We start from the raw sequence: 11,603 nt of genomic DNA on the forward strand, positions 1-11,603 counted from the left end.
GATTTCCCTATGCTGGAGTTCACATTTAAAAATCATACCAAAAAAGGTAATAGATTTTAAAAAGAATAATCAAAGTGGAGAAATATTTGTTTTATATTGTTTTTATATATAAATTATAGCCTTATAGATTCATTTGTTCTTTCCAAAAGATTTATTAATAAGCAGCTACTATATCTCAGGCATTGAGGTAGATATTTGTAATACAATGGAAATTTAGTCCCAAAGGAGTCTGTGTCACAAATGTTTTTGGCAATTAAAGCAAATATTTAACCAACATTTAACACCAAGTCTACATGCTGTAGTAATATCTGGCATGAGCACCAGCCATTGTTCTCAGCCTATTATTTGTACAAGTTCATTTAATCGTAACAAAATTCCTAGGCAGTAGTATTGTTTTCGTGCAGATGAAGAGGAAGAGCTGGTTAGGGAACGGTGTCTGGAGCTGTTACGCTTTTCTCTTCCACGTAAACATACTGGAGAGGCGAAGGACACATTCCTCTAGTGGAAGCGCAAAACAGGCTTATCCAAATAACAGGATGAAAGCGGGCATTAAGAATAGGTTTTCATTATTACTTTGATCACGCTTTCAGTCACATTTAACTTGTATATATGAAATGGGGTGCATGGGGAAAATTGCATCCATAAAGATTACAGCCAAGAAAAGTCTATGGAGTAGCTCTGCCCTGATACATAGTGTGACCATGACTCAGAACTGACTCGATGGTACCCAGCGCCAACCACCCAGACATTCAATGACAGCCACTTAAATGTTTCCAGGAGAGTAGTCAATGCCCTAAAAGAGCATCCTAATTACCTGAATGGGTAGAAAAAGCACAATCCTGAAAAATTTATACTCTCACCACTATGATTAAGTTCTCCGAATTTGGATTTACAATTTTCAACATCAATCAGCCTTTAACTCCTAGCAGACACTAAAACAAATGTTAGTAAAAATTTCGTATAAAATATACTGCGTTTTCACACACACAAACACAGCGCACTTAGTGGTTCCTCCAAATACTCTAAGATAAAAGCCCACATTCTTTTATTTACCATTAAAGGTAGTCAGTCACAACCTAAATTAATGCTCACATCCGACTTCTGCAATCCTTCCATGTGGTCACAACCAAGATTAATGCTCCCACCTGCCTTCCTCAATGCCCTACCCTACTCAAATCGGCTTGCTCAAGGTCTTCTGCATGCCTCAGTTTCACTGCTCCCACCGTGAGGCAAATGTTGGACTACTAACCACACGGTTGACGGTTTAAATCTATCCGCCACTCCAAGGGAGAAAGATGGGCTGTCAGCTTCCATAATGATTTACGGCCGAAGAAACCGTCCGCATCAAGTGGCTATGGTGGCATAGTGGGTTATACATGGAGCGGCTGGCTAACCTCAAGGTTGGCCATTCAAAACCACCAAAGGCTGTGTGGGAGGAAAAGGAGGCATTCTGCTCCCATAAAGATGTGCAGGCTCAGAAACAGAGGCAGTTCTACTCTATCCTACAGGGTTGCTATGAGTCAGAAACAACTTGATGGCATCTAAGTTTCTGTGTGTCTGAGTTGAAAATTCAAAGAGTGACCCAGTGTGCTTCTGAGCTTCCTTTCTGACGGGGTCCCTAGCCCGGTGGCTATGTTCCTGTTCGTCTCGCTATTTTTATCCTTGACGATTAAGCATACGTCACCCACTGTGACACTTTCTCTCACCTCTGGAGTAGAGAATTTGCCTAAAGGTTCTGGGCCAAAAAGCTGGTTGTGTGACTGTGATTTACAGAAAGACGAAAAGACCAATTTGTTATTAATTTAAAAGAGAAATTCATCTTAATTCAAATGATTAAATGGTATTCTTGATTTTGCATGTTTCTAGTTTATAGAAATATTCAAATTCCTAAAAGCTAATCTTTAATGCTAAATTCAATATATATAAAACACTAAACAAAACTTTTTCAATTACTTACATTTATTTTTTTAATTATTTACATTTCACAGTAAAAATTTAATCTATCATAAAAATGTATTCAGAAATACCTACCACAATATCTGGAGATGGGTTTTTCCTAAATTGATCTCTTGCCAGAATCAGCTGGTACTTTGTTAGGTTAGGGATATTTCTTCTCATTAAAACTTTCCTCTGAATCAAAGAACTGGCAAATGTCTCCAAAATCTACAAATTTTAAAGCAATTTCAATACAAATTCAATCATATTCTTACACATTTAAACAGGAGTTCTATATTTAAAAGTTACATAAAGAATATGTAGTTATCTCATTTCACATATTAACTATTATTTATTACAACCCTGAACTGTGATTAGAATGGTCTACCTGGATATATGCATTCTGAATTGCTGAAAGTTCTTCACCAAAAGGAACAACAAGTTTTTCAACTCGTCTTTCATGAGAGTATGGCAAAATATCTGGAGAATCTTCAGAACGGAGCTCTATCTTCCCAATTAGTAGGTTTGTAATAACCTGTTGCACAGCCTGTGCAAAATCAATTCATTAAATATGATTATGATTATTGTCAACCTTTCTCATTTGCATCATTATCAGAAATAAAATGGTATTCAAACTTTGAAAAAAAATTACAAGTTTATATCATTAAAAATCTTACAGAAATTACAAAAGTATAAAGTATATCAGAAGTGGCAGAAAATTAAACTCCTACTTGCAGCAAGCTAATTTCTACTCTCAGCAGCCCTGTGGGACAGAACAGAACTTCCCCCACAGGGTTTCCATGATGAAATGTTTGTGGAAGGAGACTGCCACACCCGTCTCCCCGGTGTGTGTGAATAGCTAACCTTTCAGTGGCAGTCAAGCACGTAATCACGGTGCCACACAGCCTCCTTGGAAAGGGCACAGTAAAGGGAACGGCTTTTGCTGCTTTTCGCCCACTCAGTCCTTCAAGTCAAGCAGCCAAGAAATAAAAAGTAGAAGTAAATGTCTACTAAGTTATTCATATGTATTTTCCAATCAATGGCAGTGATGTAGCCTTTTCATCAGCATTTTATAAGGACTCCGGAGAAGCAGACGCTTTGGATAAGCACACTACATCCCCCCAAAGGTATACAACAGTCAATGGTAGAGGCTGATTCTCTGACAAATACTTTTTTCCTACAAATTTTTCCTGAATAGGATAAGTGCTACATCGTTAAAGAAAACAAATGTACTTTAGAAGTATTTCACAAATTGTCTTGTTAGAGACTGAGAGTATAAGACGGGTACTAAGCCAATTGTTCATAAATTAATAGGATCGTTTCAGTTGAAATGAACACCTGTGGTATGCAGATATTTCTGGAGTTAAATGCCATTCAACCAAAGCTTGCACAGGCCTTTAATTCAAAAGGAGAAGCTAGCACAGAATCATGTCACCTATCGGTACAAATAACCCCACACTAGATTCCAGTGCCCACAGTGTGATGGGCTAACAAAAGAAACAAAAGGAAAAGGTGATCTCCAAAGAACATAGAAATTAAAGACCGTTTTGATTTGAATCAGAAAAGCCTAATGGGCTTAGTTTCGACCCCCCCAAAAAATAAATCCTATAAGGGTGTCATATCTTACTCACCTGTGTATTCTCAAGCCCTAGCACACTACCTAATAAACCTTCAGTGAAGGAGTCCCACATACAATCCAAATCTACTTATAAATACTTCGTAATTTTGAGTAAGAATAATTTTAAGCTCTCATTATGTAATTGTTTTAGTAGCTCGCACATATTAGGCCTTGAGCTGGTAAAACAGCTACAACCACGATAAAAGCGATCCTGCATCACGTAGCTGCTGTTAAAGCAGCGCACAAAGCAATGTAATGAGCTAAAGAAATACACAGGACGGCGAATGTCAAAAACAAAATCCCTAAATTAAAAGCAGCTATTTGTGTCTAAATCAGGAGTGAGGGCACAGGAGCAGAGAAAGAAGGGAGATTCCCACAAATGTCCACGTCTGTGAACTTACAGCTTCGCAGAGCTGAAAGCTACTTAGAAAAAGCATCCAGTAGGATCTCTACTCAATGCAGACCATTCAGAACTGGTAAACAAAAGTAGACAGGGCTCAAAATGTGCATTTTCACCCTTCTCTGTCACAGGAATTCAGAGGTCACTAGGTAACTGGGTGACTTCAGGGCGATAGGGTGGGGCAAGGTAAGCATAACGTCTCAAGCGATGCAGAAACGAGTGAAGGATTGAAAGGAAGTTGGTGCAAATCTGGAGGCCATAGAAGCCGCCCACCTTCAAGAGGCTCGCTGTCGCAGGGCGAGAGCGCACTTAGCCACACCTGTCACACTTGAAGGCTTGTGACAACCTGTATCAAGCAAATGGGTCGGTGTCATTTTTCCTACAGCATACGCTCACTTTGTGTGTGAGGCTGTAGCTTATATAGTACATAAATAACCATTAGTCTGCACCGATATAAATAACTGAATAACTGAGTAAATCAGGAGGCAACACAGCTCTTCATTATTACGTTTAATAAATGCAAACGTAACTAGGGCAACAAGAAATAACCATTAGGTAACACTACAGAAATAATTGTAAAGAAGAACTACCACTGGATGCTAAAATTAAAAGGCAAAATGTGATGAGAAACTGGATACTTGCAAATGGTAAAATACCTTTCCATAAGATACTTATTCATCATAGAGGGTAAAATAGTAATTTCACAGTGGAAAATCTCTTCAAGTCAAGATTAAGATCACGTAGGTAGTCTATATGCTGCTGTCACATACCCTGGGGTAATGTTGTGCTGAGAAGAGTGAAGCATCATTTCTGGGTGCTCTTCACAAAAATGCATCATGTCAATCCAGTCATGAGAAAACATCTGACAAACCCACCCTGAGGGACAGTCTACAAAATAAGCGATCACTACGCTTGTGAAGTATCGAGGTTATGGAAAACAAGACTGAAGAACTGTCATGGATTGGAGGAGACTTACGAGATGTGAGAAACGCGCACATTAAATCTAGGAAGAAAGGTCTGGCAATCCATCTACTTACTAACTTGTAACTGCATATCACTTACAACAACAGGCATACCTCAGCTTATGGGACTTCATAGATTTTTTTCACAAATTGAAATTTTGTGACAACCTGTATCAAGCAAGTATATTGGTGTCATTTTTCCAACATGTGCTCAACTTTGTGTTTCATATCACATTTCGGTGATTCTCCATTTCAAACTTTGCTATACTATAACTTTTAATAGACTACAGTATAGTGTAAAGAGAATACAGCACCAGGATTGGAGGAAGGCGTATTAACAACGTAGGATATTTAAATGACACAACCTTGCTTGCTGAAAGTGAGGTGGACTTATGGCACTTGCTGATGAAGATCAATTTTGGCCTTTGGTGTGGATTACAACTCAATGTAAAGAAAACCAAAATCCTCACAACTGGACCAATTGGTAACATCATGATCAATGGAGAAAAGGTTGTCGTCAAGGATTTTGTCTTGCTTGGATCCACACTCAATGCTCATGGAAGCAGCAGTCAAGAAACCAAGAGATTTGTTACATTAGTTAAATCTATTGTACAAGACTTCTGTAAAGCATTGAAAAGCAAAGATGTTGCTTGTAGGACCAAGCTGCACCTAACTCAAGCCATGTTATTTTTCATGGCCTCATATGCATGTGAAAGTTGGACACTGAGTAAGTAAGACTGAAGAAGAATCGATGCATTTTGAATTGTGGTGCTGGGGAAGAATATTGAAAGTACCAAGGACTGCTAAAAGGACACTCTGATCTGCCTGGGAAGTACTGCCAGAGGGCTCCTTAGAAGCAAGGATAGCAAGACTCAGTCTCACATACTTTGGACATGTTGTCAGAAGAGATCATGCTTGGTAAAGCAGAGGGCCAGCAAAAACATGGAAGGGTGGATTGACACGGGTTGTAACAATGTCCTCAGGCATAGGAACAGTTGTCAGAATGGCACAGAAACGTCCAGTGTCTCCTCCTGCTGTGCATAGGTCACTATGGGTCAGAACTGTCTCAATGGCCCCTTACAATAACAACAACATACCACTGACATTTCAAATACCAGCAAGATGGTGGACCATGATTTCAGAGAAGCTTCTACATTAAGCCTAGGACGAAAGGACTGGCAATCAATCTCCTTACAAAAGAGCAATGAAAACTCTCAGATGATAACAATATTACCCAATATTGAGTTGAAGGAAGAATCCCCTAGGTTGAAAGGCACTTAGAACACCCAATGGCTGGACTGTGGACTGGAGCATAGCAACAATGGTAAAGCTAGTGAAAGACCAAGCAAAATTCCATTCTCTTGTACAGCAGTCACAGTCGACTCAAAGATAATGAAGAGCAAATATGTTAAGGTGGATGAAGGCATCCTGAACGCAGCAGCCTTCCATCTTTGCCTATGACCCACAAATGAATTTGGCGTACAGGATCTGAGGTGACCGACAGGCTTCTTCAATAGAATGAAATGGGAGCTCACTTTCATTCTTGGGGCATCTTGATCCAAAACACATCCTCTAGCAGATAGAGTTATAAGTTAATAGTACAGAAAACTGAGTTATGGGTATACTGAGACTTCTCAATCTTTGCCAATTTGTTGCAAGCTTAAAATCAGTTCAAATTGAAGCTTAAAAAATTTAAAATAATCTGTTAAAAAATCTTGTGTTTTAAACAGCTTCGATCCTTATATGCAAAAAATTATTTACATAAATTTATATAAGTAAAGGAGAAATGCTAGACATGTTACAAGAAATGAAATTCTAAAGACAAGTGGTAAGGTGGAAAACTGGCCTGATACTATACAACATTTCTTATTTTCTTACATTTTAATACATAGAAGTACAATTCACTTACCTTTACATCACTGCCTGGTGTGGCACTGAGAGCCAAGATTCTAAAGTGCTTCGTATATTTGACTAGTTCCCTTACAACCTTAAAAAACAAAAGTTATTTAATCTCATCTCTCTAATGCAAACAAAACAGTGGGTCTGTTAAACAGCTTATTAGATGTAATCCATTACCACTATTCTTTGTTCAGAGTACTAATGTTCTAGTGGGCACACACATAGCAAGTCATATTTTCTGAAGAGCAGATAATTTTCATTTAAACTTCACACCTGCTTTTAAAACACATTAGGGCTCCCCGTATATATAAATCTACATTTTAAAGACCTATTACAGCAATGGTTCTCAACCTGTGGGTCGTGACCCCTGTGAGGGGCAAAACACTCTTTCACAGGGGTTGCCTAAGACGATCGGAAAATACATATTCCCGATGATCTTAGGAACCAAGACACGGCTCCTCTATACGACTTCAGGAGGGTCCGCCCACACGCAGGTACACCCACATACGAGTACCCGGCGTGAACAGTTAGCCAGGCTATACCATGCTTCAAGAGAAAATTTCATTTATTTGTCATTAGAAATAAATATTTCACAATATATGATTACATACTGTTTTGTGATTAATCACTTTGCTTTAATTGTGTTCAATTTGTAACAATGAAAGTACATCATGCATATCAGATATTTACATTACGATTTGTAACAGTAGCAAAATAACAGGTAGTAGCAACAAAAATATTTTATGGTTGGGGGTCACCACAACCTGAGGAACCATATTAAAGGGTCACGGCAAGAGAAAGGATGAGTCAAATTTAAACACTCAAGGACTATAGTACAGGCCAAAGGATGAGAAGAGAGTCCTCTCTCCATTGTATGGGACACAGTCTAACTTCATAGCTCTACCTATGTGCACACTGAGATTTAGATAAATTATGAAAACCTCAAAATTGACATAAGAAAATTAAATAACTAGAAGAAATTAGATTCATAATGAAAAATTCAGATTTAACAAATATTTTAAAGAAATAAGATTTTATGTGAAAGGTTCATAACTTTTAAGTTAAGTCTAATCATAAAAGAATAAGGCTAATTTTAGGCAATTTTTAAAATTTGAAATTCCCTTTTACATGCAGAAGCATTTTCTCCATGGTATCAAAACATCTTTCCAGGCTATGCAGTTTTCTGCTCAACTCCTGATTTTTTGCTGTGCCTCGCTCGTAGTGGATCAGCTGCTAGACGTGCTCCTGGCCTTGCATCTGGGGGAAAGGATTCTAAGAAAACAGCTCTCCACAACCCAGAGTCCTGCCTCAAGTACGCCAACACCCAGGTCAAAGTCATCTCCACCCAGGTCAAAGAGGGGCTCACGGAGACTTACCCCGAACCCTGAGTAACAATCAAATGGATTAGCTTCAGCTACTAAATCTTATCACTTCAACTGAAAAAATTTCAGCGTGTGTCTACTGCATATATTTTCCTATTGCCTACTTTCAATCTGCTAAGCATAAAATATAAATCCTTCCCGACCTGGTTCTCTCCAGTCACATCCTACCACATGGCCTTTGAACTTCATATTCTAAAGTACTCAACTTACTGGTGGCCCTCTTGCATGCCTTATGTCAAGGAACACTTACAACAATATTGGCAGTTAAGTCAGTTTACCCAGCTGCCAAGTAGTGACACTGTATGTCCAATACCAATGATGGTAGTTCCACTTATTCACCCACACCCACACCTTGCTCTGAGGATCCACATCTGATCCCGCTAATGGTCTAGGAACGCTTTAAATAGATATCGAAGAGTTTCTATGACCATCAATAACTTCCATTATAATTATTAGCTAATAATAATTTGCAAAAAAAATCTCTTTAACTATAGATTTATAGCACAAAATATTTTTAAACAAAATCATTACCTGACAATAAGCATAGTTTCCAAGGGCTTTGTGAGCTTCATCGACAATCAGGCACTTTATTTCAGCAGCGGGGCAAACTCCTCTAGAAAGGTCGTTCACCATGACCTGAGGCGTTAGAAAAAGGACTCTTCTGCTGTGCCATATTTCCTTCCTCCGGAGAACTTGTGTCGTTCCTGGTAAATAAAAGAGACAGAGTCTACAATCGAAGTCCCAGCCTGGTAACTGTAAATAACCTGGCCTGTTTTCACAGTGCATTTATGCTTAAGCAATCAGCTTTCAAGATGAGAGCAATTTGACAAATCATCAGAACATTAGTGCTCTCATGTGGTACCAACACCAGATCTGGCTTTGCCTGTGACTTTAGAGAATTCTTACAAAACGGCACTACATTTTAAGTAAACTCTTCAACTGGGGAATACTTGGGAAGAAAGCCAGGAAGTGCCCTATTCCCTTACCCATGAGGTACCAGGTATACCCGCACAAACAATTCAAAAGGTTCTAGTTTGCAACCTTGGGAGATTCTCTGAAGATTAAATTAAGCAACCCTGTCCATTAGCACTAGATTTGCGACAAGTAGATGTTTTAAGGAAGAGAACGTGAAATAACGGTATTTTGATCACGGATATCTCTATCTCTGCATAAGAGCAGCACTGGAGGAGAAGGGTGGGCTGCTAACCACAAGGCCTATTAAGTTTGAAACCACCAACTGCACCATGGGAGAAAGACGAGGCTCTCTACTCCCACGGCGACAGTTAAAATGACGGTCAACGAAACCCACAGGGACAGTTCTACCCTGTGCTTTAGGGTCGCTGCGGGTCGGAATAGACTTGATGGCAGGGAGTTTGGTTTTCTATGTATCAGGAGGAGCTCTCTCAGTGCAGTCTCCCCTCGTCCTACAGGGTCGCTCTATGTGTAGCTAATCACTTGGCAGTGAGTGTGGTTGGTTGTCTATCTATCGGAGAGGGAGTAGTTTTACTCCCTTAAAGAGTTGGTCTCAGAAACCCACCGGGACAATTCTACTCTGTCCTGTTGGGTCACCATGAATCGTAATCAATTCGATGACAAAAAGTTTAGTTTGAGAATTTATATCAGAAAGGTACGTCCTGGTGGCGCACTGGTTCAGGAGCTCGGTTAAGAGGTTGTCCTACCCCAAACCGCCAAGCGACTGTGCGGGAGGACGTTGTGACCTTGGAGACCCTCTGGGGGCAGTTCCACTTTGTCCCACAGGACCGCTATGCGTCCAAATCGACGGGACAGCAATGGCTTCTCATCCCATCAGAACGAACGCTGTCCAAAACCTGGAGAACCTAGTTCTCAGCTCCAAGTCAGGTCACTGCACCTCAGACACGTACCGGTCATTTCCGCCATGTGAGACTGCGGGATCCCCATCACCCGGTAGCAAGCCTCGATCTGCTGCGCCACCAGGGGTTTCGTGGGAGCCATGAAGACCACCTTGCCTGAAGGGAACCAGCGGTAGAAATTGTACATGACCACGGCAGCAACAAAGGTCTTGCCCAGTCCGGTGGGCAGACAGACCAGCGTGTTGCAGAACAGGGCCGTCTGGGCGATGCGCAGCTGGTAGTCCCGCACCGGACAGTTGTTGGGGTAGATCCACAAAGCGCCGGCCGACTTGCAAAACCCGCCATGCTCCAGGCCCAGCTGCAGCTCCGCCTCGTACGCTGCGGCCAGAAAGGCGTCGTCGTCGGGCTCGTGCGGCGCCTCGGCAGCCTCCGCCGGTGCAGGGAGAGGCGGCTTGGCGCTGCCAGGGCTCCGAGGCCTCTCGGCGCTGGAGCCGCTACCCGGGGCCCCCGCACATCGGGAGACGCTCGAGCCCCACGCCTGGAAGAGGGTCCTCTGCCGTCCGCTCATCACGCCGACCACCACCAGAAGCTTTGCTCGCGCGCCAGCCGCCGGAGACTTACCCCCGCCCGCGTTCGAACCGCCATCAGTGTCCTCCGCGCAAAACTGAGCGGCGACGGGGCGGGCCCGTGGCCAGACCCTCGCTTGAAAACCCCGCTCCTGCTTTTGCATCGGCCAGATGATTGGCTGCCGCTGCGGAAGGCTCCGGTTTCTTCCGGAGGCGCATGCGCCCCGTGGGAGTCACGCTAAATTTGATCCCCATTTGTAGTCTATTTGGAGACCCAGAAATTTAGTTCCGCTCCCTAAAAGCTGACGTCCGACGGTTTAGTGGTTAAGTGTTGGGCTGTGATCCGCTTGGTAAGCAGTTCAAATCCAGGAGCCGCTCCGGGGAGTTCTCCCTTACACACGCGAACTCTCGGAAACCCTCAGCGGGTCGCGAGGAGTCAGTGTTGACTCAACGGCAGGGAGGAGTTGGAGCTATGGAGGCTAGAAGCAGCCCTTGTGGCTTGGTTGCCTGGTAACTGCTAACGAGAAGGTCATCAGTTCAAAACCACCAGCAGGTCTTCAGAAGCAAAATGAGACTTTCTGCTCTCAAAGCCATAAAGGCAGTTCTCTGTAAATCTTTTATCATACATGTCCTCATGGGATTGTTCTGAGCATCAATACGACATCCAAATTATCCGCTTGCGTGCCTTATTTTTATATATATTTTATTTTAATGTGTTCAAAATCCTGAATTTGCGTTTAGATCAACTTTCCTGTGTGCTCTGTGGGCGTGCAGATTACATTTCAGCTTCGTTTATGCGCGCTTTGAAAGAGACCGTGGAAATAGGTTGCTTGAATGTCCTGCTGGACAAAGACTGGGCCAATTTCAGGTGCGGATGTTTAAGCTAGAACTAATGCGTATGAATGATGTCGATGTGTTAAAAACAGGTCAGAGAGACGGGCTGCTCAAAGACATTGCATTCCGTGGATCATCAACAGGGCTGCTAAGCGTCGCCTCGCAACGTAGCCAA

General features: G+C 41.8%; 1 protein-coding gene across 1 annotated transcript in view; it reads right to left on the reverse strand.

Moving 5' to 3' along the window:
- Positions 1–10,741, reverse strand: part of FANCM (FA complementation group M) — a 54,096-nt gene extending 43,355 nt beyond the window's left edge. The window contains exons 1-5 of the mRNA XM_075532106.1: positions 10,080–10,741; positions 8,728–8,900; positions 6,825–6,902; positions 2,324–2,482; positions 2,032–2,163 (exon numbers count right to left, since the gene is read on the reverse strand). Coding sequence (XP_075388221.1) covers positions 2,032–2,163; positions 2,324–2,482; positions 6,825–6,902; positions 8,728–8,900; positions 10,080–10,596 — 1,059 coding nt within the window. The 5' untranslated portion in view covers positions 10,597–10,741. The remainder of the gene's footprint in view (positions 1–2,031; positions 2,164–2,323; positions 2,483–6,824; positions 6,903–8,727; positions 8,901–10,079) is intronic.
- Positions 10,742–11,603: the final 862 nt, after the last annotated feature.

This window comes from Tenrec ecaudatus, chromosome 14 (genome assembly GCF_050624435.1).
Source record: "Tenrec ecaudatus isolate mTenEca1 chromosome 14, mTenEca1.hap1, whole genome shotgun sequence".
NCBI classification, from domain to species: Eukaryota; Metazoa; Chordata; class Mammalia; order Afrosoricida; family Tenrecidae; genus Tenrec; species Tenrec ecaudatus.